Source organism: Dermacentor albipictus, chromosome 1 (genome assembly GCF_038994185.2).
Source record: "Dermacentor albipictus isolate Rhodes 1998 colony chromosome 1, USDA_Dalb.pri_finalv2, whole genome shotgun sequence".
Classification (NCBI taxonomy): domain Eukaryota; kingdom Metazoa; phylum Arthropoda; class Arachnida; order Ixodida; family Ixodidae; genus Dermacentor; species Dermacentor albipictus.
The window spans coordinates 113122175-113149635 of NC_091821.1; the positions used below are offsets into that span (position 1 = coordinate 113122175).

The window sequence follows — 27461 nt, forward strand, 5'->3', positions numbered from 1 at the left end:
GATAATTACTTTAGTATTTACCCATTCGTTTGGTTGGTTAATCGGTTGGTTAGCTTTATTAGTTTAGTAATTGGTCGGTAATTAGTAATCAGTTGGCAATTAGTTTAGTAATCAGTTTAAATTCAGGTGGTTATTTTTGTCAGTTTAGTAATTGCCTATTTATTTGGTTAGTTAATCAGTTAGCTAGCTTTGCTAGTTTGATACGCAGGCTTTTTTACGCGCAATTACATAAAAGGGCGATTTCACCTTGCTCTGTAGTCGGTTTCTAACGATGTAGTAGTCCCAGTGTACATTCTGATTTACGAATTAAGCCGCTGTTGCGAACGCAGTTTAAATCTGGAAATGAAACAAGGCGTCGCAGTTGTTTCGAAATTGTTCGCGCTTCTGGACACTGTGCAGAAACATGGCAGCAATGCGCACCTCGTCAATATTCCCACGCCGGCCCTTGCGCAATAGCGAGCGTATGCAGAGACCGCCCGTGGCGTTCGTTCGGCGGGCGCTCCAGTCCGCCTTCGACTTTCGCCAGCGCCGCGGTGCGTCAGCGGTGGGCGCAGCATGAAGCCCTCCAGTAGCATTACGCGGAACAACGTTTCACGACCAGATGAAAAGTATTGAAGGACCCTGCCCTGCATCCACCCACGACACAAGAACGGTGCAAAAGCCTCAACTTGCCCGCTATTGAAAATGCGCAGGCAGGACTGAACAGATGCATTTCACACACTAAGAAAATCTCTCAAGACGCTCGGACCACGAAATAGAGAAATTAACGTGCACTTTATGCGATCAGGTTCCTCTACCGTGCCTGTACGCGGGACTTCAAGTTCTTCTCCGACAGCCCAGAAGCGATATACGTGCAGGTAGACGTTTCGTTTTTACCAGTACTACATGTTTCGTCGTAACGTGTCAACACTGTTTATGGACGACTGTTATTATGAATAGCCCGCCGCGGCAGCCCAGTAGCTATGGCATCGCACTGCTGAACTCGAGGGTTCGATAACGGCCGCTGGGGATGGAATGCAAAAACGCTCGTGTACCGTGCACTGGGTGCACGTTACAGAACCCCAGGGGGTCAGAATCAATCCGGAGCCCCCTAGACTAATAACTAGATAATGGCGTAGGCACGTGAAACCGCACAATTCCTTTTTTTCTTGTTACAAAAAATGAGATGACGGGCACCGAAAAAAAAATAGAAAGAAAAATCGGCTCGGGGGAGGCGTTGACAAACAGCCGAACGTATACACAAGGTAAGAAGACATCGAGGGCAAAATCTTGAATTGGACTAAGCGTAGCCATGGTAACATGATCAACGTCCAGTGTTGTTTCTTGCTCAGAGGCTGCATAATTAAGCGTCAAAACGAGAGAACCTGAAATATTAGGCGTATTCGGAGCTCCAATGCACGGGCTTGTTTTGACAGACGCAAGCAGTGCGCGAAGTTCTCGAGGCTATGTCACAATCACGAGCAATCTGGCGTCGCACCTTACGCGCGTGGCACTGCATGCGTTCGTGCCACGACACGACAAGCATCGCGGACCGCGTGCATGTGGCCCGCAGCGTTTGCCGCCGTCTTCACTGCACCTCCCTTTGATGCCAGCTACCCCATAGTTAAACCCCGGAACGGGAAAGCCAAGCAGCACCTAAAGCGCACACGCTGTGACGTCGCGGGCAAAGGCAAACAAATCTATGGTGATGTGCGTGCACGCGAGACAGCAGCCATTGCGAAATATGGAGGGCGCGCGTCGAAATCTGCACATGCTCGAGGGGGGTGGGGAGGGTGACCAGCGTACCGTGGTTCGGCGCATGGTGAGCTCCGCTTTCCGCCGAGTCTGCCGGGTGCGTCAGCGGCGTGGGTGCCATGTTGCGAGCCGACTCACTCGCCGATCATGCCTTCTCCACGCACGGGCGACGCCGGGCGGCGAGTCGTGCACACTCGGCCGTCTGTAGACTATGGGAGCCTCGCTAGCGGGCCTCGGACTAATGTGCACGCGCGGTGGCGCTCGCTCAAAACCGCGGGCTGCGCGCTCCGGTCCCTCGAACGTATTTTTAGCTCCAGAGCCGCGCGAAGGAAGGGAACAAAAAGAAAGCAAGAAAGCGAGACAAACAAAAAGATAAGTGTGGGAAAGCGGGAGACGTAAACAAAGGTAGCACGTGCTGCGGCAACACCGAGGCAGGACTTCGGGGAGGGACGCCAAGCGAGCAACTTGTAAGCAATTCCTACGAATAGCTGGACTTGGCGGCTGACGAAGGCGACTTCGTCGGATGCGTAAGCGAAGTGTGCCAGCGGAGTGCTTGCCGCCTTCTTCACTGTCAAGTTCAGGTCGGCTGCATTTGTGCGCTGTTGCCGAGGCATCTTGCAAAGTTCAGCAGTGCAGCGTCGTCTCTCCGTCCGAGGTGAAATACATCATAAGAATGACACCAGTGGACACGTTCGCCCGGATACAAGTGAGTGAGCGACAGCTGTTTACGCTCAAGACGAACTTTGCAGGCGTCAGCCTTGTCTCTGCGCCCGTGCATTGACCCCATCTGTTTTGTAATACGGAAACTAGAGGCAGAACATGCTTAGTTTAAAGAGAGCTCACGAAGCTTTTATGCGCTGAGTAAAATACTTAAACCTTAAGGTTGTGGTGTTTACTGTCCAAAAACTGCTCAGTCGGTGATGGCCGAGGGACGCGTAGTGGGGGGATCTGGATTAATTTTTCCCCACCTGGAGTTCTTTAACGCGAACCCAAAACACGGTACACGAACGTTTTTGCATTCCGCCTTCATTAGAATGCGGGCGGCAATCGAACTCGCAACCTTGTGACCTGCAGCGCAATCGCATAGTCATGCACTGAGCCACAGAAGCGGGTGATCCTTAACCTATAAACAAACACCAAAAGAAGTGCTGACACAATATTTCGAAATTGAAATTGACTTGCACACGTGGACACGCTTGGCGTAGTATTAATGGCGAGCAATGTTTAGAACATGCGGCCTGATGGCTTCTAACCACACGACAACATAGACACCAAGGCGCTTTTGTTTACGTTCAGCGAATGCACGCTGAAGCATGGGACGCAGAATGGCTGGCGTGAGCCCCTTCACGCCCACCCCGTAATACCGGAACAATACATTTGCTCCCTCATCCAACAGGCCTCAATGTAAGCCTTTATGCTGAATCTGCCATGTCACTTTGAACGTGGATTTCTTTGTAGAATTTCGATTTTTTAGGGCTAAGTGTAGAATTTCTGAGAAAGAACTTCAGTGAAGCGGAAGGTGTGTGTGTGTGTGTGTGTGTCTATGTATTTTCGGGGTGGGGGAAAGGAGGGTGGGGTGGAGAACTAGTTTGGAGATACAAGCCATGGCTTTGCGAACATAAGCGCCTCTGTAGGTCTATTCGATTCAACCAAGTTTCTCTAGAGTCACTATAGAAAAACAAGTTTCAGAGTACCGCATTCCTTTTCTCGGCGCTGCCTGCCCTCCCAATGGCTCGCGCCAAACACATGGCTTGTCACCGGCATAGCAAGCGCCGGTGCGCAGGCGCTGCAGTGCATGCTGTGGGGGCGCGAATGCCGTGTTCGTTGTTTTGTTGGCGAGCTTACTCGACCATTGGATGCAACTCCCATTGTTTAGGCCTCCCTGTATTCATGCCCGGCGGCTGCAGCCACCTGACCGAAACCAGAAAAACAATCTTTTTCTTTCTATTTTTGCATCGCGGCAGGGAAAGATTACCGGACACGGTAATCGTGCCTTACTTGTGGCTCCATTGATTTCGGCAAAAGAACTTCGTCCCCAACTCGAAACACCCACACGCGAGAGAGGTAAACTTTTTGTTGCCGTTTGCTGCTTCCTTGGCTAGGTTTAGCCTGAACTGTTTAGGTGATGTTTGCGCAACGCACTCTTAATAGGCTGTGGGCAAAATTGCCGCGGGGCGCGCGCTCGGAAAGGCGCGCTTGGCTTCGCAACTACTTGGGAATGCCGTCGAACGTCGTCTTCATGCGTGCTAATATATAAAAAAAAAAGGCTGCATGACAGCGGTGTCGAAGCTGTGAAAAGTGGTAGACGCAGCAATAGGCTAATTGAAGTGACTGGACGGTTTAAAAGAAATCACGTTAACTAAGTGACCCTGCGCCAAAGCACTTAAAAACGTGACGTGTGGTATAGTTCTTTGTGATCTAGTCGACACTGGCAGACAATGACCTAAACTAAGTGGAGAATAACCATTAGTTTATTTCCTCTGACATACACGGCCACTCAACCGCCTCCCCCCCCCTCCTCCCCCCCTCCACCTCCAATCTCAAGATTGTCGTAAAGCTTACAAAACTTTGGCTCATTCTGCAATTTTACATGTTGCATCAAGTTTTACAAAAAAAGAACATTCTGTTCGTGAATGTGTTTTAAAGATATTACAAAATGAGGCGACGCAGGATTGCATAAAAAATAAATTGTGATACTCAAAATGCCATATACTAGAAAGGCACTTGCTCCCAGCAAGTTTCTTCAGGTCCCTGAAGCAGGAAACATCGCCAACAGCAAAATCGCTGAAAAAAGCTCACTGTGATCTAAAAACAATATGTTATCAATTTGTGCTGTTCCAAGTTTACTGCTGCTTGTGTGGAGCGTCGAAAGGTAAATATGCTTTACTGAAGCGTGTGTGATGCAATGATCTATGGGGTGAAGGTAAAGTGCACTGCAATCACTGGCTCCCCTCCGTTCCGCAACGCGAAATGTTGTGTTCGCAGGATATTTATACGCGCTGTAGAGTTCACAGCTTGGCAGGTATACTGTGATGCAGCGCACAGGCGTTATTCCACAATGTCAGTCCGCATTGCAATCGGACCGCCGCAGGGGCTGAGAATCAAACTTGCGACATCGCACTCGTTTAGTATATAGTGAAACTTCGGCAACAAATTGGATTGGATTGAATTCGGTCATGGGGTTTAACGTGCCAAAACCACGACTTGATTATGAGGCACGCCGTAGTAGGGGACTCCGGATAAATTTCGACCACCAGGGAATATTTCACATGCCCTCAATGCACGGGACACGGGCGTTTTTTGTATTTCGCCGAAATCGAAATGCGGCTACCGCGGCCCGGATTAGAACCCAAGACCTTGTACTTAGAAGGGCGGCAGCATAGCCGCTATGCCACCGCGGCTAAGCCAACGCGGCGGGTGGCAACAAATTCATTACCAGTGCTCGACCATGGCAAGAGTTTCAGATGTACATGCGGCAGTCATGTCTTCACGTGGTTATAAGCCAATTTAGATGTAGTGGCAAATTAACGTTTTATATTCATTCGTTTTCACTAGCGCGTTGTTTGCCAAGCTCTTGATACATAGAACGTCGGACAAATAGTCACCAAGTTCGGACAGCGACTCGCTAGCTTACTTGTGCCATGGAGCAACTCAACATAGTCCTATATACTGATGGTTCACTTGGCGCGTTTGGGAACTTCGAAAACTGCGAGCCACCCGCACGGACTAAATTGCCAAAAGAGATTAAATATAGTGATTAGTGATTAGCCGGACTTGTTGGCACGATGACATAGTATTGCAAAGAACGAGCGAAAAAGAAGTGGCGATAAACCACAGAGGCGGCAGCGGCGGCTTGGAAGCCCTATGGAAGCCGCCGCTCCCCGTTGATAGTTGAAGGGGCACCTTTGCGCTACTCTGAAAACTTGGGTTTTCTACTGACTGGAGAAGCTTAGGAGTCACTAGATACTGACTAAGTTTCTCCACCGCTGAGCTCCATCTCCCCAAGCTGGATGACTCGTACTATAAAGAGACATGATATGCAATAAAGTGTGCTTCCTTCCTCCTGCACTTTCAGCAGATATTCCCGGTGCGCTGCACCTATAGGCCCTCGATTCCCCGAGGTAGAGCGGCGCTTCCTTGCACCCACGTTCTCGATTGCACGGAGTGCAAGCCGAGGTGCAGTAAGTGCACTGCACCAGTGAACTTTGCAGCGAGTGGGCGCAGGCCGGCGCATCGCAATCTGCACCACCTGCACATTTTCGTTTGTGATGCCATGCACCTTTTCTGAATCAAACAAACCTTTAATATGCATATTCATGGTTCCATTGTGGACGCGTACCGTGCGTGTCAGCGGCCGACGTCACGGCGTTCTCGGAAACCGAAACTGGTCACACAAAATGACGATGCAGTTATTTGTTCGTTGTGCGCAGGAAGAGGACAGATTTATTGCCATGATTGCCTGGTCAATAGCTACTGATCGAAGGAGAAAAAAACAACAAGAAGAAGGTAGGTTTTTGTGTCAGTACTCCTTTAAGAGTGACGAAAAAACAAACAAAAAGGCTTCCGAAATACTGCTTGGAGGAAGCTGCCAACTATGGACAAAATATAGCCATTCCCGGGGCCCGGTTCGTTGAGAGCATGGGATACCTATATATATACATATATATTTATTCATAGTTCCCGAGGAAAATGCACTCGTCGCATTTAGGGACAGCATTACTTGGCGATCAACATATTAAGATGAAGTTGACCATATAAATGCTTTACAAAGAAGTCTTCTAAGTGGTCACAAGTTTTCGTCTCGCAAGATCAAGTAAGGTATCCTTCAGTTTAACTCATGTGCCGAGCATTTGCAAGTGGCGGCTGAATGAAAGGGAGCCATGCCTGACCTGAACTAGCTACGTTGTTACGTCGACGCTAAAAAGACTGTACTAGAAATTCAATAACGTTCGGTTACGACTACGACATATATTTCACCCAGAAAAACGGCTCCTTTGCCTTCACTGGGTTAATCAGAAGCTAGATTGCAAGATACAACTACCACATCCGTAAAGCTAACTTGATGCCTGCCACTAAGGGGAAATCGGTTTCGATAGTTGGACGATGCGCAGGTTTATTGACCGTCCTGATCGCATTGGGAATCGACTCCGGCGAGTTAGCGCCTGTTGACTAGCATTTAACTCGAAGCAAACGTCGCGCTGGAATACGATTCTCGAAACAAAAAAAAAAACACAAACAAAAAAAAAACTAAAAGCGAGGGCATTAGCCACCTTTCCGTCGGTGTGATCGGTACGCGCCCCCATAGATCTCCGAATGCGCGCGTGCAAATCCCTCGTTCCGCGCGCTATAAAAATAATAACGGCCAGGCACCCACCCCTCCCACCCACCCGCAGAAAAACAAGCGCCCGCAAACAGGCACTCCCGACTACGTTGTAGCCTTGCACACACGCCCCGGCACCGAAGGAAACGCATCGTTTCTCTTTTTCCTGCGCACGCGACCAGCCAAAGGAAACGAGAGAGAGTGATGGCCGGGGGTGTCGCGGGGCGCGATCGACTCGGTCGATCTGCTCCGACTGCAGATGAGCGTCGCGGCGGAAACCCGGGGCGTTTCCCCCGCCTCGAGTTGTTGGCCCAGCCAGCGATGCACTTATCAGACGCCCACGTCACATCGATGCAGGCAAGACGAGGGCCAGGTCAAAACACGAACTGTATCGGGCTGTCTTTCTTTAAAAAAATTTTTTTTATTACTACTGTTATTATTTGTCTCGCCGTCACGCGCGCACGAGCGAGCGGTCGTGCAAAACAAAACGCAGGATCGGCAATCGACCACGTGGTCAACCACATATTGTGCAGCGGGGCTGCTTTTGGGCAACGATCTGCTCCCGACCCCTGCCACCTGTATCATCCCGTTGGCTCGCGCTTTTACGCAACTGCACAGCTGCACCGATGCCTTCCGCGCCCGTGCCCCTTGCCGGAGGCCCAGACCAGTGTTTGAAGCGTTGCTGCCACCCAGTTAGACCAGTCCGTGCAGCTCGCTCGCGTTCAGCAGCCAGCGTAACATTTAGCGAACGCAACGTGGACACACTTTTTGAGTTCAGTGTCACATTACTACGTCGACGACAGTGCTGGAGAAGGAAGGCGGAAAACATCGCGAATAAGCGAAGATTAAAGTAGAAAAAAACGATAACGCAACGCGCTTTGTCGCAGTTTTTTTCTGCCTGTCCTTGTCTGCTTGCGCTGACTTCCACGTTAGAAATAAATATCAACCAACTCTCCCACATCGCTACAAAGAAGCAAAATTGTTACAAGAAACAGATAAAAAATAAAGAAAGCTCAACGTCATCGCTCGTGATAAAACAAGGTAATGGCCAGCGGAATGTTGTGCCCGCAAACAGAATTATGCGTACAAGGACGTGCCTTCTGAATTTCTTTTTTAATATATAATAATGCTTCAAAGGAAAACACTTTTATCACGCTGTCTCCCCTCCCTCTATTCCATTTCGTCCTCTCCCCTACGTCTTATTAATCAAATAACTAAAAACTTCCACTTACAAAGAAAAATGCAGGTACTTTCTTACATATGAACGCAGTCAGACGGCTACGCATGAGGCGAACCTGTTTTACGATAGTGACACTCCCGAGTTATGTTTACTTGTGCTCTGCGAACGTGATCTCGCGTTGAATTCGCGACCTAAATCAACACATTTAAGCATGCATCGTTCCTCGGCCGGCACTCACAAAAAAGCTCTTGCAACAGCGTTGTCCGTAAGAGCAAATGCTGGCCAATCTTGATGCCGGGTATATGACAGCTATAGTCGACTGCCGTTAATTCGACTTCGCTTAACTTGAAAGCAATGAAGAGTCCCGGCGAGAAGCTATACATTGCTATGAGAGGAAAACTCGTTTAGCGCCGAACTCGAAAGCGCGCTGCTTAGGTTCATTCGATCCCCACCAACCCGCAATGGCACCCCTCAGGCGTGCAGCGTTCACTACAAGCTTGAAAACGCAAGAAATTCAGCAGACGATGCTGCTGAATCCATAGGCGTGAAGGTGTTTTATGTAAATTTATTTTTATCTTTTAGTGGCCGACGCTCCTTGCACCCGTGAAGCAATCCCTTGCCACTTAATTTGTGTCGTGTCACGCTGAGTGTGTTTTATCGCAGCTCTTCACCTCACACTGATTCAGTGACGCTTCAAGAGCAAGAAACAGGAAGACGTTACAGGCTACTTCAAGCAATAAAAAGATGAATTAGTTCATTTTTCTGCCACTTGTTAATCCATTTTGCTGCCGTGTGTTAATTCTACCAAATCTTGCGGTTCCGCAAGGGTCGAATTAACGGTAGCCGACTGTATTAGCGAAGGTCGATGGCCAATGTCCAGCAGCACTTACGAACAAAAACATCGGTCAATTCGTGGATTCGGCCCCATGGAACCATATTCACAAAAATCTCTTACGCTAGATTTGTTCGTGAGAGCAAATTCCAATAAATCCGGATGGTGAACATATTATTCACAAAGGAGGCTAACCAGTAGCATAAATCCCGTACGAACGAAAAGTTTTGCGAGTTCGGCCCCTGATGCACCGCGCGGATTTGTCAGTGGGATACACCATGGAACCCTCCGTAGAGTCTGAACTTGAGCTTGAGTTCGTATACGCCTTCGCGTTTGAATAACAGGGCAAGAGTGAGTAAGTCAGCAAGACTTTATCGAAAATAAATAAAATAGGCACGAGCTACTGAGACATGAAAAAGCGGACAGGCCGCAGCGTTGTGTCGTGTGCGCTATTTCATGTTTTTTCAACTGCGCCACTAGAACATAGGCAAAGTCCGACTGCTAAAGGGTGACGCGCTAACCATCCCTATCAATAACACACGTCCCGTATAAACCCGCGCATTGTGTACAAAATGCCGTGACAATCATTTTCGGCAGAAATGTGGGCGCACCGCACCGCAGGGAAGCCATAAGTAATAATACTAACAATAGAAAAGAAAGAAAGGATATATAGGTTCCTCTTCAAGGGTAAGGATGCTGAGGCGAGCAAAAGAAAACGGCAGAAGAGGAACGAGCATGTGCAGCTCCGCGGTGCTCCTCGTTACACCAGCATGCAATCGGGTGCTGAGGACACTCGATTTCGGCAACTGCAGGAGTGCCTGCGTTGCTTTGTGGGCCTGGTTGCAACGACGCTCCCATTGTCTTCTACCGTGGTATAGATGCAGCCGGTTTGATACACTCCGAAGAAGATTCCGCGCTTAGCGCCGTAACGAGGACAAAAACGAAGTAGAAGCGAGCCAATGACTGCGCTATAAGCAACTCCGATGTCATGTCCTCCCTGGAATGACCTCGCAACCTCAGTCATGCGATCAATCGCACATTGTTTACTAGGGGTGCACCAATAGTGATTTTTGAGACCAACTCTAATAGACATCAAGCAGTGCCGGAATCGAGTCGAATCGAATACTTTTCGAGTAGTTTTCGAATAATGAACCATTGTGTTCATAATTCTTCTAAAGCGATGTTCACATCCTAGTATTTATAACGCAAGCAAGTTTGAGTCATTACATTGCCCGTTACGAAGCATTTTTTGTTAAAATCACACATACAGCATTAACAACAACTAAGCAGGATTGTTCGTATGCACAGAACTCTTCGGAGAGCGCGGATGATCACTGTGTATGTAGCCTGCAATGTACGGCTTCCTGAGCGACGTGACCTGCTCCACAGCGCGAGTTCTCATGTTTTATTCCTGTCTACCTCGCACGCGGGGATGCAATGTTATGTTTAATTGTGCACAGTTGACTTTTGGAAACATTCGGAAAGCGTTCGAAAAATATTCGTATATACAAATGCGTGGTGACTATTCGATTCGGTATTCGAATCAAATAGGACACTATTCAATTCCTTATTCAAAACTTCGAATATTCGCACACCCCTATACTGTTTACACAAGCAATACTCAAGCTTGGCCTTCGCTTGAACACCACTGTGGCATTGTTCAGCAACTGTCGTCACTTTGGCCCTCTGCAAGTAAGCTTTCATAACAGCCGCCCCTAGCCAGAGGTGGCGCGGTCAAGTTAATCGCAGCGGGAAAGGCGGAGACGACAGTTCGAGACACTCGGGACGTTCGGAGAAGTTTCCAAGAGAGAGAGAGAGAGAGCGATAAAAGGGGAGGAAAGACAGGGAGATTAGCAATGTAAGTACCGGCTGGCTATCTATATCTATATCTCTATAACCGGATGGCTATTTATCTCGGATAGCAATTGCGCACGATTCCTGCACTGTGGCGCTGACTCTGAAGTGGCTCAATTAATGCTGCTTTGCAGTCACAAAACACGACCCATTTTCGAGGTTGTGCTTGCAGACTGTAATTAACAGCAGCAGGCCGAGAGGCAAGCGCTGTTTGCGTAGACATCGTCATATGGGACCTATCGAACTTGATTGTGACATGCATGGAGGCAAAAGCCGTAGCGCATCGGAAGCAGGGCAAAACAGACGACACACACAATTGGCGCACGGTTGGCGTGTCGTGTGTGTCCTTCTTATGTCCTGTTTCTGATGCGCTACGGCTTTTGCCTCCATCATGATATACCAACAAGCCGAACGTGCAACTTTAGTGCGACATGTATGACCGGCATAACAGTGGCACACGTAGAGATGGCTGAGGAGACCGATCCATCGGTGTCAATGTGCGTTCTGCACGCTCTGCACAGCGCTGAGAGCAAAGCATTGTGCACCGATGAACGGCGGAGTGGGTGTTCCAGCATTTTGTCTGTAGACAAACGCCGGTCGATTGAATTGGCTGACGCGCAGAGAAGCGATCGACTCGGTGCACAAACCGGGGCCTAGTTCCCGAAGCTTTTTCTTCCAACTGCTTTCCTTGTTGAAGCGAAAATGAACGACATGCATTAATACATTAACATTAATACAGTAATACATTAAGCAAATATATTTATAGACCTATAACGGTGACGGCTACTCCCTTTCACGTAACAGTAAAATATATCGTGAAAAATTATTGTAAGAAGAAACATCACGAGTTAAAAACATGTAAAGCAGAAGTTAACTGAAGTACGCTTATACTCCTGGACACACTGCACATACAGGTATAAAAGGCCGAGGACAGGTTACACCTTACATTATACTGCGTCTCGACATATACACTTAAACTGAGCTCCAAACAAGTACGCGAGACCGCGACGTGGTCCGAGATGGCCCCAGGGGCACATACCCAGAGGTACATAATTTTAGACAGCTCTATTTCCGGCATCGGCCCACGAATGCGCTGGGATATAATCGCAAGATACACCACAGAAACTGGTTTGACTCGGAAAAGAATACCTCGATCACATTAAAAAAAAAGCTTTAAAAAATTGACTCGCCATCCTGGCTCTGCAAAGTGGATGTCCAGTGAAGCTGTTGCAAAACCATCACTACAACTGCTGAGGGGGGTAGGCAATGCTTCATTGATGATTCGGATGGTTGTTTTGAACTTGTTCTTTATTGAAACGTATGCTGTTCTGTGTGTTATGCGTTATTTCAATGAATGTGTGCACTGTTCGCTTCACTTCGATGAGCACTTGTAGCATCTACTTTACGAGGATATGAGCCATTGCATTACTTGTTTGCTTGCGGGGGTATGAGCCATAGCTTCCGGGGGTTGCATTTTTGATTGCTTACGGGGTTAAGAGCCATCGCTGATGATGATAGATGCTTGTTCTGAGCTTGTTTTTTATTTAAACGCACGCTGTTCTGCACGTTGTATGCGTGATTCCAATGAATGTATGCACTGTTCGCTTCACTTCGCTCAGTGCTTGTAGCCTCTGCATTACGAGGGGTATGAGCCATTGCCTTTTTGCTTGCTTAGGGAGGTATGAGCCATTCCTGATGATGACAATTTTTGTTTATGGATGAACACAAATAATGTCGACCACCTAGAGGCTAAAAACTTCGCTGTAAAAGGAACTTCGTTACACCACAAATTTAGTTAGATCGACATTGACTGTATGTGCTCCCGCGGTAGATAATTTGCCATGGGCAATTAAAAAGATCGAAATTGGCGCTGTAATCACAAAAACAATTATGAATTTAAAAAGTTTTCACTGATTAACTTTTTTTATAATTGACTCAAGGTGACAAGTTGTAACTGAATAACTGAAGTTGGCCAGCACTCAAAGTGCATGTATGTATATACCTTTCGCTGGAAACCTTGTGTCAGCTGCTTCCAGGAATACGGACACAGAATGTGCCATGAAATACATTGCTGTTGCAGTTAACATTTCTTTCGTACACATGTTTTTTCACAGTGTGGAAATATATTAACTCAGACAGGAATGCATTTCACTGGACATTTCGAGTGCTTATTCCTTGAAACTGGTGCAAGACACCAACTTTCTCGCTGAAGCTTACGATTTTCAGTACTGGTGGGCTTCAATTCTGCAATTATAACACGCAATGTCATTGATTAGAAAGTTACTTAGTCAAATTTGATTACTAATCGCACTGACCATCATCGCAGAAATATTAATGTCCGTCGTAGCTAGCTATGAAGTTTAGTCAGCAAAAAATTCTAATGTGCTCTCGAATCCAATAAGCTTAGCAATAATCCGAGACAGCCATCTCAGAAACGCGGTGTATAACTGGCAAGGTTGACCCTCGCATGTACGAAGGCTTTCCTCCTCTATCAAATTATAAGCCATCTCAGCGAATCAAGCAGGAAGAGGAACGCTGGTCGCACTTCCTAAGCCACAAGCCGCGCTTCTGGACGATACCTGCGCACATACCGTCAGACGCTTCGTTCCGTGAAGCCCGATGCACTTTGCGCAGATATCGACCAAGACGCCAGTTGCCGGTTTCGCGCAGGAGCTCCCTTGCCAAAATGTTATTTTATATGCAGGTGACTCTCCACAGAAACATCTTAAACGATGCGCTAAAGGAACGAGGACGCAAGTAAAGAAACGACAAGGACGCAGTGCTTGATTTTGTCCTCGTTTCTTCTGCGCATCAGTTATAATGAATCCGTCCCGACTTGCCCGACCTGCTGTCTCGACAGAAATTGTGCAGATATTGAAGAAGCAGCGGTCTCCTTAAATTTTTGGAATGAGGCATTGCTTCGGCATGCATTAAGCACAATATCTCATTTAGTACCTCACGATAGAATTGTTCGTAAGAGCAGGCGGTGCAGCCAATCGTGTGACGTTGGCTGTGTTATCTCAGGCGGTTGGCCATAAGCAAACAGCTGTCACGAACGAAAGTTTCTGCGAATTCGGTCACTGAAACGCAATGACCGGAGCCGCGTTCTTTGATTACGACCAGTGATATCCATTCCTCTGCGTTTTCTTCTCGAGCACGGCAGGTAAACAACCATCAGTTTCAACACGCCGTCATGCGTTATCGCGCGCCGGTGATTAGCATGCAGCTTGCAGCGCTTCTATATACGCTACGTCGGAGGTCGCGTCGCGCTTGGTTGCATCATTTCGGTATAATGCCGAGCAAATGCAACCAACCCTCTTCCGTCAGGGGCGGGGGGCGAGGCAGCGCTTGCTCGGGCTGATATGACACATGCATCCGAATCGAAACTTGGAGGCTCCGTGCATATCGAGGCACACGCTGGGCGCGGAAAAAGAAAAATAAAGAAAAGAAAGAAAGAAGTGACCACGTAGTCACGCAGCTTTGCGTATTGACGAGCTTCAAATGTGAAGTGTCGAATCAGGCAAAAAAGAAAAAAAAATCGTACCAAAACGCGTCCACTTACGCTTCCACTGTTCCTATGTGTCCCTGCGCTCGTCACCGCGTTTAACTGTATAAGAACAGAGTGCGCATAGGTATCGTAACTTTCTCTCTCCTAAAAAAAAAAACAAAACAAAAATTAATGTACGACGCCTCTACGTCTATTACTGGTGAACATACCCCGGAGTTTGTTGTACACTGGATAACAGGCGATCATCATGCAATAATCCGCAGCCGTGCCAGATCTCTCTGTAAGACATTATTAAAGTTCATACTTTCGTTTACAAGTGTACGTAGATTGCTTGAAAGTTCGTTACACAGAGTTGAAGCTGTCTGCACCGCTCATTCGGAATGAAGAAAATATTTTGTTTAACTGGTGCATAATTTTCCTATATTTACAACAATGCGGAAGAGTTAAAATGTGTAAAATATTACTAATGCAAGGGGCACAATCATGGAGAAACTTGCGAAATGTTTCTCCATGTCGATTATTTTTCCCGCAATTGAAAAAAAAACAAAATCAAATTGAAACGACGCAAGATCCCAGGTGGAGCAAAACAACAACAACAAAAAAAAACAGAAAAGAGAACAAATGAGGTAGCCTCACCTTACTATACCCCTTTAACACAATGCGCAATAGAAAACCAGCCTCATAGATAGTGTGGAGAAAGAACGCGAGTCTTAGATATTAGACAACTCCCGTTCGTGCCAAGAGATCAATCTAGCCATCACTAGCAGCCGTTATTGGCACGCAGCGACCATTTAGCGCGACGAGGGATAAGAACAAATGAATGGCAACAAAAAGAATAAGGACATCATCTCGCCTCAGGAGAAAAACAGACACTTGTGTCACAACTGCTCCTTGATCCGATGGCAGCCAGAAGAGCATGCAGTAGGAAGCACGCACTCACTCGCGCAGAAAGGAACGTCGACCAAACGTCAGTCACGTCGTTATATACTCACTGCGGGCCTTGCAAGAGGTGCACACCGTTCCCAGCGCTGTCTGTGTCTCACGACTCGCGGAGCAACGTCGAAGGCCGGCCACGGGCTCGACGATGACAGCTTGTCGTGAGCCCTGAACTTCGCCCGCCAGCGCTGACGCCGGCGACTCCAACGCGGTCCAGGAGCCGACACTATCGGCTACGCAACTTTGCTCCCGACCGGGCGAAGATAGGTCCGCCGGCGCCGAACCTCGGGCGAACTTCGCGCACACGTCGGGACTCCGGGCGTAGCAGTCGAAACACGGCGGCAGAACGAGGAGCGTCCGCGCGCAGTGCCTCAGCTCGCGACATCGATCGGCGAGCTGAGCAAGCCAGGCGGCCGCGATGCTCGCCGGATGCATCGGATCGCAACGCCCGCCGCTGCCGCCGGATCGGACAGCGTCGTCTGCTGTCGTCATCTCTCGCCGGCGCTCTCGGGATGCGACGATGGGCGGGAAAAGCCCCCGGGGTGACTCAGCCACGAGTCTTTGAGAACCCCTTCCGCGGCCTCCGCAGCCGTCGTCGTGTCGCTCCTCGGCTCCGACCAGGGGCGTCCGAGTTGTCGCGACTCGGCGGCGTCGCCTCTTCCCAAAGGCGCGCGCTACGCTACAAAACAATATCTCAGCGAACGCTGGACGGAATGCAAATCAGGCGACGACGGCGTTTCCGGTCAGTCCCAATTATGGGTCGCTGATAAGCAGCGGGCAGCGTTTATTACGCGTGGCTACGTGCAAAGACGTGGACCGCACAGATCAGCGACATTTAGCCCCCCTCTCTAATTGTTTTCCAGTCGCAAATAAACTCACACAGCCACTTGAGGGCTGGAGCAATTGTTTGATAACGTAGCTCTTTGTACAAGCCACGTGGAAACTATGGCATTGAGTAGGCTCCTTCGCTTGCACAGTGCTCATCCGGTATTACACGCATCAAGGTCGTCGTTCATTTTTCGAGGCGGAAACTAATTTAAGCATGTGTAAAGAGCTGCAAAGTTAAAATGCTGAAACTTGGCGTAATTCCATAGCGAACTTCTTAATCACCAAGGGTAGGAGACAAACGAAGCGTTCAACCTAGAAGCGTGACCAATTTTCTCAGTAATACAACGCCTCTGGACAGGCGCCATAAAGTTAGCAGCAAGGAGTCCAATTCGTGGGTCACGATTACTCGTTTATTGGCTGTAGTGCTTTCAATTATTACAATTTTTTCCATGGAAGTTAGAGCTCCCCCCCCCCACACACACACACACACGCGCGCGCGCGCAGGCAGAGAGAGGGAGAGAGAGAAACAGATAAACAGACAGACAGACAGACAGACAGACAGACAGACAGACAGACAGACAGACAGACAAATACAAGAACACTTACGGTGTATCGCATTCGTCCTCAATCTTGCGTGAGGCTTCCATTATTTGACACGCAGTTGGCCTTCCTGACAGTTGCCCTTCTTATTTAACGCTGCGCGTTAAACAAAGGAGTGCAAGAGAGATGACGATTATTGTTGTTGGATAAGATGAACCCCACAGGGTGTGATTTTAAAAGGAAAAGTATAGACGGATATATTTGAAATAACATTTCCAGATCTGTGCAACTAGCGAGGGGAATCTGCGTGGCTTGTAAGAGTATTCAGAAAACATGTTGAAATTAACGCACCACTTCTTATCGCTAGTACTCAACGTTTTAGTATTAATATTGAAGCAGTACATACTGCATAATGTATAGACTACGCGCGCGCACCGCTTTCGCAAACGCGTCGTATTTCCCAGATGTGTATATATGAATGCCTAAAATCGTCCACTCGAGCTGTTTCTTTTCTTGGCCTATATGCACCTCTTATCTACGCTTAACACCCAAGCCACCGCAGTACCGTTGAGAACGAAAGTTCTTGGGGATTACGTTCAAGGGGAGGAAGCACTTCAGTCCGGTGCTGGCCAGCACTTCCGTGGGGCTTGCTGTGCGAGAAGCGTTTGAACCCTAGTATTTTTATCAGTTGATCTTCGTTCACCAAGCGCCTTTTCCCACCGAGTGTCTCGATCTATCTTTTCCACAGACCTGACTTCGCTGAAGCTGCAAATGCGATATCACTTTTCCCGCTCTGATGCAGGTTTACAGTGGTGCCACTGGTTAGGGTTGGCGTTTACGAAAGCCTACTCATTCCGTTTTGAAATGTCAGACACACCCATGAGTGACTCGATCATACAACTACGAAGAGAACACGTATTATGTTTTTGTCGTCGTTATGACAGTCGAACGTGACGTTTTTCAAACCGTGTCAGACAAGCTGAATGGTAGACCATATTCAGTGACAAACATTCTTGGACCACGTGGTCTCACGCGTCGCCGGCTTATAAAGCAATGGAGGTGTTATTTCACTAAATCAATCAATCAATCAATCAATCAATCAATCAATCAATCAATCAATCAATCAATCAATCAATCAATCAATCAATCAATCAATCAATCAATCTTTATTTCCAACGACAGTTGGGAGTCCCTTAGGCGAAAAGCGGTAGTAACACCACTTGAAAATACCTAAGGGCCCACGTACCTCTTTCATATCAACCGGCCTCTGAGGCCGGTTGATATGAAATCAACCGGCCTCAGTGACCGATGTTGTAGGTGTGATGGACCGCCGCTCAAGTTCGTAGTGCTAGCTCCTACCTCCTTTCCTCTCCTTTCCTTCTTTTCATTTCTTAAAACCCTGCGTAGGGTAGCAAACCGGACGCACATCTGATTGACCTTCCTACCTTTATTTTCTTTCCTCCTCCTTTATAATACTTCAGAGGTCTTTCTTGCACGATTTCCGGCGTCATAAAAAGAATCTAAGGGAAACCTCAATCCTGCTCCCCCCCCCCCCCCCCCCCCGCCTATGAACACCGCTCCCCAATTAGGCCACAGGCCAGCACTCTCTAATAATAAAGGCTTATTCATTCATTGTACGATTTCAGACATGGCTAGTGCGAAGGGCTTTCCACTTCTTCCTCTTGGTTTTTCTTCCTACATCGAAGATTTTTATTTTTATTTTTGCCGGTGGTTCAGTAAGGGCACTGCAGTAAAACACGTTGTGGGGCTAGTTGGTGCATAGCTTTCTATAGAATAAGCGCCAAAAAGTGACAGCACACAAGAAGAAAAACAGACAGGACAAGGCGGGCGACTGTCAACAACAACGAGACACAAGAATACCCCGTATTGCACTTAGACATACGGTGCTTTCACTGAGAATCTGGCTGAAACAACAAAACCTGTCGGCGTTGTTTATGCATCCAGCTTCCCATTGGAAAAGACGTGAACGCTTTGTTGCTCGAGGGGAAATAATCTATACGAGCACCAAGGTCCCCCACGCTGACGCAGCAGTCCTAGGGTCCTTGGCGCACTTTATGTTCTACCAGCAGCGTCTGAAGGGTTTTATAGGAACTACTCTATACACAATCCAGTGCCGCAGCGCTGTCGCGCGCCATAGATGCCAAGCTAACGTACAATAATTTTGCATCGTCAGCGCAAACGCATCACGAAAAACATCGTCGTTTTGCACGTGGAATGCGATCATGACCAAAAGTGAAAACTCTTTAGTTGCTCCCTCATTACCATCCAAACTATGTCAGCCAGGAAAGTAAACCATAGTTGTTAATGCGCCGTTTTTATACGAAATAAGTGAGGTGGGCAGCGTGCGATTCAACGGTAAAGATAACTTCGCTCACCGCTATTGACTTTTTCGCAGCAATCCCGGGGGCTCTGACATGTTTGATCCCGTGGTGACGCGTTCATTGCTTGCCTCAACTGCCTCCGTTGCCTCCGCGTTTACGATGGATGTGTATATCATGACGCCGGCGCGGCTTAGCAAACCTCTGTGTCGGGACCTATCGTAGACGGTAACTGCGTGGAGGACACAAAGCTATGGGCACACTTTCAGAGAACATGCAAAGGAGCTTTGGGATCTGATCAAAATATCTCCAAACAGCGTGCGCAGCGTATATAATCATTGTTCAAAAAGCGGGGCTAAATATGTATTCCAAGCTATCCAAACTTTGCGGTCATGAATTGAATCAGGATTAGTGTGTTTTGCTCTTCGTTCTTTTTTTCTTTTTGGCAAGTATTCTGAAGCAGCAGCTTGTCACGTTTCTGACTCAGTAAAGTTCCTCGGTGCGGTCACTATCCGATTATTTTCTGCATAATCACTCACCGGTGTGCTTAGTTGCGATATATTTGTTCTTGCTACGCACAATTAAAGGCTTTAAACGTAGCTATCTTGTACATTGCAATACCGCGTAGCATATATGTATTATCGCTACTGACTCTTGTGGACCGTCACGAAACATCAGCTCGACCATTTGTGCGCTGCGCCGGTGCAGTCCGTCATTTACTCTGCGTATATATTCAAGTGTGCGCCCGTTCACTTCTTGACACGTTGGCGAAAGAGCGGGCTTCCGCGCCAGTGGGGGCAGACGTGCGGAGATACTGTGCGCGAAACTTACTACGACAGGAAGCGGCGCTACTCGTTTTGTCATTGTTTAACGAGCGGTACTCACTCTTGCCGACGTTCCAGTGTTGAAGGCCTTTCTTTGAAGGTTAGCGATACAGCGGTGGCGGATGAGCAAATTTCTGTATCCTCGAGGAAAGGCGTACGGACAGTTGCAGCAGCGATCCGCGTACTTGGCCACACAGATTCATTCAAGTTCTTGATATACCAGTCCCTTTGCAGCCAACTACTGTACAAGTCTTCAATCCACACGATTCAATCCAGCATGATTATAGCACAGTGCGTTAGCGAAAACACAGTTGCGTTTCCGACAGCTGATCGCACAGAAGCAAGGTGGTAATGGTTTAGTATTCGTGCGCTGTCGCTGAGGCCACGCGCGGCGCGCCGCCGAAAGCGCCATCTCGTTTCTCTGGAAGAAACTGCTCCGCGAAAAGGGCCAATAAAGATTCAAATAGGAAAAAAAGAAAAACAAGGAGAAAAAAATGAGCTCGCGAGCTGGTATGCATGACCGCCCCTGCACTGCAGGCCAAGATCCTTCATCATGAACGATGCGGATGAACATAGAGAATGCTTCGTGCACTTTCCCTGGTGCTCCCATATGGGGGCGACATAAAGGTTAGCAACCTCCCGCGCATTAAATTGGGCGCAGCGGTCTTTGCGCCCTCCTTTTCAATTTCGCCTAACGACGTCTCAAGTGGGACCGGGGGTGATCGCAGCCGCACAATCGCCGCCCATTTCGCGGCTGGTACAGCGCATGCAACAAGTGGCGCTTGACACATGCACGCGCGTAAGAAAGGAAGAGATGCTGGGCCCGATAAAAGGACAAAGAAATTTAATGCCTACGTACGCACAACTTTAGAGCGGCACAAAATGGCTCGACTAAGAACGAATGCGATTTGTTTCTAAATGCTACTTGTACAGTCGGAATCAGACTTGTCTCGAGCAGTCGAGCAGGTGGCTGACGGCTGCTCTTAGGGATTCTGTACTTATTGTGTCACAGCCCGCGGGGCACACCCATTATATACGGAGGATTGGAGAATCCGCTAAATACTTTGCCATTCCATTAACAAATCGGAGTGCGTACCGAATTGGTAAATAAGAAAAAGTAAAGTAAATAAAATGATTCGTGAAAAATACTTAACCATTCCGCTGACAGATCGGTGTCCTTTAGAGATAGATGTGAATCGACATTACGTCTCGATGGTTTATGTAGGAATCGCACTCAGTGGAACATAACTATTCGCGAGGAGTGGCCGAAAACCCAGTGAGTGGTTAAATCAAAGAATATAAAATAAATAAAAGAATCCGTTAAATATAATTCGCCATTCCATTAAACGTTTGGAGTGCTTTAGAGATGCTTGTAAGCCAATATTATATGTACAGGTTTTAGGTAGAAAGTTATTGTTTTGTTGCGTAGAACAGAGCTGAAGACACGAAGCCAGCATATAAGGTTTATATGAGCAACTTCGTTGGTACCTTTTGTATATACATATCCACAAATATATTCGGCAACACAGCAGCCATGTTCAGGAAAGTCTGGGAGTGTTCGTAAAGAGAGCTTCGCTTTAAAAAGTGCGAACGCTATAACTGAGGTTGCGCTATAGGTAGAGCCTAACAAAACAAATTCACGCGTCTCTCTGTCAGTGGTATTGTTTCTGGATGAAAAAAAAAAATGCTTCAGGTATTACTACCCCCCTCCCCTCTGACTTTCAAGGCGCCTCTCGAGTTCATGAATTGTTTCACTACGACCACAAACCAGCGGTTGAATTCACGAAGCCTTTCGTTAGTAAGACTTGTTTGTCATTGGTCGGCCGCCTTTGGTAACAATTACATATGTGCTCGCTGCCGCAGTTGAATGGCGTTCATTGTTATGAAACACTCTCGCGTGCTGAACTACTTTGTGAAAACGGCCCTCTGGCTTGCACAATAAAAAAAAAGAAAGAAAAAAGACGTTCGCAATACAGAGCCCGCGCTCCCAAAGTAGCCTCGTACACGCTTGCTCCCCCCCCCCCCCCCCCTAACTTTGCCCCGGGGCATTGCGTGTTCAGGTCACGGTCTCTGCGGGAGGGCGTGGGCGCAGCGACGTCGGAAGCGGCGGCGACGACCTTGCTGCTCTCACTTTGCCGCCCGTTCGACTGTCGTTGTTCCGACACCTCTCCAATTCCACCCCCAACCTCGCAGCTCTTCACGCTTCCCCACCAGATGCGTAAGACGCTATCAATCCAGCCGAAGGTCGCGCGGTACGAGTCAGCCCGTTCGCCCTGGACACCTCGCACATTCGGTTTCGAGGTTCCCACTGCCCACCTTGTTTTCGCAATTCTTCTCGCGAAAGGTTTTGCGCAAAATAATAATAAAAGTAACGCGAAAGCTTAAAAACTAATAAATAGAAGAAATATCAGCGCAGAAAGAAGCCTACTGAAGAATTTTTTAAAGACGAAGTAAAGCGAACGCGCAGTCTTTTAACCTATGTGCGCGACCAAGTATTCCCAGAAATTTGGCTCGGTCGTAGGCGAGCGGAGTCAAAGTGCTATCGGTGTTTCCGGCCACCTCGATTCTTCGTGTCTTCAGTTTCGCCTTGTTTGCAATACGACTGGGGCTCTCTTCAGTAAACACGTATGCGTCATCTGTGAGTAAAACATGTAGGTGTCTGTAAAAATTAAGCGTCAAAGATGCGGCGCATGCACCCCGGAAAATTCGGTTTCACAACAACGTTCACGCACGCCAATCGATTACTTACAAGCAATATAACAAGAATTATGCGGCGATGCCCTTTACCTGCAAGCTTTACAAACGGGTGCGCCGGTGAGATACATCGACCAGGTAGAATTACCTGAACTGTCAAAATTGTTCAACGAGAGGAAGTGATAACCAAAATCAACGCTGGAAAAATTGAGGAAGCAGTAACAGACGGGCAATGTGTGGAATCGTGAAGAAGGAGACTCGACACTGGTAGAAAAAAGATATGTGCAATCAAAGAAAAGCAGAACATCATCCGCAGTTGCGGGGGCATGTTGATAATAAGGGCAGCGCAGCAATTCTACATGCGGGTCATTTTGTAGGTTTTATGGAATTTAAAAAAATTATGCCTGTTGCAGATAACGTAATTGTAGTCCTTGAGCTGTATTATTCAGAGAGGCGGACATTACTTGCCCGAGAAATAAAAAAACACATTAAAAATAACGAACATCCACTAATTATGACTTTAATTAATTACTTTACGGCACATATTGCAATTTACGAACTGTAACCGGCGAGCTTGCAAGGCGAATCCACTCGAAATGAGTTTCCAGAATGACGCCCGGTTTGCAGATAGGCGCCATCAAATTTGCCGTAAAGATGCACTGTTCTACTCTTCTAACAAAACGCTCCTTTATGCATTGAAACACAAAAGCAACTGGAACGGCCACGTATTTTGTTCCACAATTTGGGAAATATCTTGTTTACCGTCAAAGTGCGGAACCAGCAAGAATAAGTTCACTCCGTATACGAAGACATCGTGATAGAAGGGGATATAATAATAGCTCCGCGTTCCGTGGCTCTGCATGTTTCTGACGAGAACATCGGGAGCTTTTCGGCACTTGCCATTGCTCCGTAAGTGGATTGGGTGTTTTCCTGTTCTTGGTTGATAAAGAGTTTATACAATCATGCTTCTTAACACGCACACGCACGCACGCACGCACGCACGCACGCACGCACGCACGCACGCACGCACGCACGCACGCACGCAGCACAGTCACTGCGCCTTCCGGTTTATGTCGAGGCGCTGCTGTGGCTAGAGGTAAAATGCCTATGTACGCGACTCCAGCACTGCACTGCAGCGAGCAGGAATTCTTTAACGGTCGGCAGGGTCTCCTTCTGGGAGCCCAGGAAGCTCAGAAGCTCAGCGGCTTAGATGCGGCGCCGAGCCGCTATCACGGAGCCTTTCTGGATGCTTCGCCACCATGCATGTAAACGGCATCGCATTATAGGGCGCTGCGACCGGTGGCTGCACAAGCTGCTGGGCTGAACTGACCTATATATGCGATTCATCATTTGCAGTTAAAGGAGAAGACTGAGAAACTCGGGACTGGTGCAACGGCATCTTGGCTTGGACCAGTTGCTGCTCGAGACTCGTGTTATTTTAGCGCTAAAACGACGACACACATGCACAAAGTCCCGTGTGTATGCGTGTTTTTTCTGTCCCCGTCTTTCGCCGTTTTAGGCTAAATAGTTGAGAAGAGCATCGCGCACAGCCTCATATATCTGCAGTGTTCATTTTACGGACTTACTAAAGATTACGTACACAGAAATAAATGATTAACTAAAAAAAAGTTGCCGGAAGCTCCAGGTGATGACAGAAAAGAAAAGGGGACGATTCATGCTAATGGAGATTGACTCCGTTATCTAAAGGGATTACAAGCAGGAACACGTTGTCTGGTGACAACGTGTTCAATCCCCGCAGTTAAGTTCAGAAAAAAAAGAAAAACGAAGCCTTCAGATTTGTAAAGCAGAATGTCGCGGACATAGATTTACTGGCACCTTATTGTAAATAAGCATCCAAATGAAAATATAGTTCAATTTGTTCATTGGCATGTTCGTCTTCAAAGGATAACAAAGACGGCAGCGCCGAAATGACAAGCCATTGGAGCGTTTAACAGGCCTTGCAATGCGCAATTCATCTTGCATGAAGCGCACGAAAGTGTCACCGTGGTATAGACCGTTTTTTCGTAGGCGCCGCCATATTGTGAACGCAGTGGCGCCGCCTATGAGCAGCCCCATACTGGCTTGGGTGAAAGCGGTCTTTTGCATGGCAGGTATACGCTCGGCGGCAGGTTCTGGGGTTTGTTTTCGCGGTCGTGCGGTCTGTTTAGTATGACGTGCGTCTTCTACGTGGTAAACGATTCTGTGAGACGTGCTGAAGTGGTTTAAGGCGTCATGGCCGGAATTTCTGCTGGCGTTGAGGTGGACGGAACACGCAGCGCGATGTGTGCGCGCATATTCGAGTCTACAATCAGCCTAGGAGATGAATTGTGTATTTCTGAATGTTGTCACTAATGTGACCTTATTGCAGTATTATCCTCTATTTTTAAGCTGTGGTTTAGGAGCCATGAAACATACGCGACGATCGTAACAGCGTGAGCGTGGGTACCATTCTGCTACGATAGGAGCTGTGATGTTATACATTGACAAGCGTTCAAACTGTTCGCTGCAGGTTACATTGCGTGACTACTTGGTTCGATGGACGAGGTTTCCGCCCCTGAATAATATAGTTTTGGCAAGTGATAGCAGCATACCTCACAGTCTGAATTACGCTTGTCCAGCAAAGGGACTGTTTACGAACTGCGCGTGCGTCCTAAGCAGTGGTAGGTGCTGGATTACATATATCTTTGTTCTATATACCGCATGGTCCAAACATACCGTATCAGCGGTTATATATTTATAAACGTTGTGCGGCGTGACTATGCGAGGCCCTATTGCGGCGTTAGTCCGTTTTCTCTTGCTTTTTCGAGAAAGAGGATGATAACCGAATTTATTTTTCGGTTGTGTTCGTTCCGTTCTCTACGACGTACTCACACGCATTACGGAAATTTTGTCCTCAAAAATAGGCATCGCATTCTTTTTACGCGATCCCTCATATATTATGGCTGTATGCAGGCCAAAAAGGCATATGTACCGTGCTGGTTCACCAACCGCAGTGATCGCTGTGTTGAGCAGCGCCATCGGCCTCATGCAGAAAGGCTAGCGTAGACATATGGTAATTTGAAGCCTACTAGACTTGAAATGCGCGAGAACGATGCCGGTGCATCACAAATATCTGATTGCGCCTGCCGCTTAGATGTTTCGTGGTTGTCTTAGGTTGGCCGTGCACGAGCATGCGCTCTTATGCTTTATGCTTTACTCCCTACGCCGAGCGATCAGATATTGAGCAGATTTACCTTTTCGTGCTGCTAATACACAGACACCGGTTTTCTTTGTTGAATTAAAACCGATATAAGCAAAATAGTTCACAACACATACACACACCGCGACTGATAATGTGCGTACACCGCGGCTGATAAAACGCGTCACATTTTTGCGCCCCCAAAAGATATTTCCGCCTACTGTAGTTACCGATGCACCGAAAGGCTTCCCTGACGACCTTATATGAACGGACACGGCGCAAATTTCACAAAGTACCATCTAAAACATCTCGAAATCGTTCCGCGGCACGCGACAGCAATACTTTCAAGCAGCGCCGCGCCGGATCGCCCAAGCCAGAGATGAGGAAAGGCTCTTCGCGCGCCCTATCCTCCTCGCCCGATGAAACGGTCTATACCTATATACGAGAGCGAAAGCGACTGTCCATCCCAAATCACTCAGCACAAGCTCTACATTATCAGACAATGAGAAAATAAAATAAAAGTTAGAGGTATACAAGGAATTCTGCTTTCTATATATAGTGAAGTGCAACACGTTTACTGCGCTAAAAGGTTTTCAACGCTCTCGCAAGCAAAGAGAATAAGCTTTCCATTCTGTGCATCGTGTAACTCGTACAAGCTCAACATTTTGTCACCAGAATGTCCTGTGGGGCTGCAACTCTGCTGGTCCCCCTTTCACCCAAGAGGAAATGATGAAGCTAATTAGGGCCCTGGATCAGACCTCTCAAATCCTGGCAGTCCAGAGGGCTCCGTCAGGTTTCACCTGATGGTCCCCGAGTGGGCCTAGCCAGGTGACGTTGAGTTTGCTTACGTCTATAGTGGACCAAATAAAGTTGTTTCACTCACTCACTCACTCACTCACTCACTCACTCACTCACTCACTCACTCACTCACTCACTCACTCACTCACTCACTCACTCACTCACTCACTCACTCACTCACTCACTCACTCACTCACTCACTCACTCACTCACTCACTCACTCACTCACTCACTCACTCACTCACTCACTCACTCACTCACTCACTCACTCACTCACTCACTCACTCACTCACTCACTCACTCACTCACTCACTCACTCACTCACTCACTCACTCACTCACTCACTCACTCACTCACTCACTCACTCACTCACTCACTCACTCACTCACTCACTCACTCACTCACCAGAATTCCTATAACCATGGCAGGAATATTTTTCCAGGAGGAAATGGAGAAGCATGTTGACTTGTTGGAAATGTCGGAAATCGATCCGCTATACAGAGCCGCCTTTCAGCTGAGTTTAAGAAACCTAAACTCTTTAGGCATGTCACACAGTGTATCATCATGCAAAGCGCCGCGTGAGACGGACGGACAATACGACGCGCACATCTATACACCCCTGAACATTAATGCAGAATGTTCTGGGTCCTCTTGGAATTTTTAATTGACGTGGGCTCATAGGCGCCGACTACGGGGGTGCTCCGGGGCCCTAGCCCCCTTCTGAGTTTTCCGGGGGAGGGGGAGGGCTGAGCTCCCCCCCTCCCGGGCGATGTGGAAGCCTACCCCCCCCCCCCGCCACACACACACACACACACACACACACACACACACACACACACACACACACACGCACACACACGCACGCACACACCTAAAGTGCCATTACCAGAGCTTTG

General features: G+C 47.9%; 1 protein-coding gene across 6 annotated transcripts in view; it reads right to left on the reverse strand.

The window, feature by feature from the left end:
- The window catches only part of stumps (DBB domain-containing protein stumps), a 166268-nt gene that overhangs the window by 70406 nt on the left and 68401 nt on the right, over positions 1–27461 (reverse strand). The window contains exon 2 of one of the 6 annotated variants that reach the window (XM_070524846.1): positions 15421–16043. The exons of 3 other annotated variants lie outside the window; for them this stretch is intronic. In XM_070524846.1, coding sequence (XP_070380947.1) covers positions 15421–16043 — 623 coding nt within the window. Of the gene's footprint in view, positions 1–1785; positions 1943–15420; positions 16044–19956; positions 20193–27461 lie in introns of those variants that run through there. 2 more of the 6 variants (XM_070524879.1, XM_070524849.1) reach the window with 2 other exon arrangements.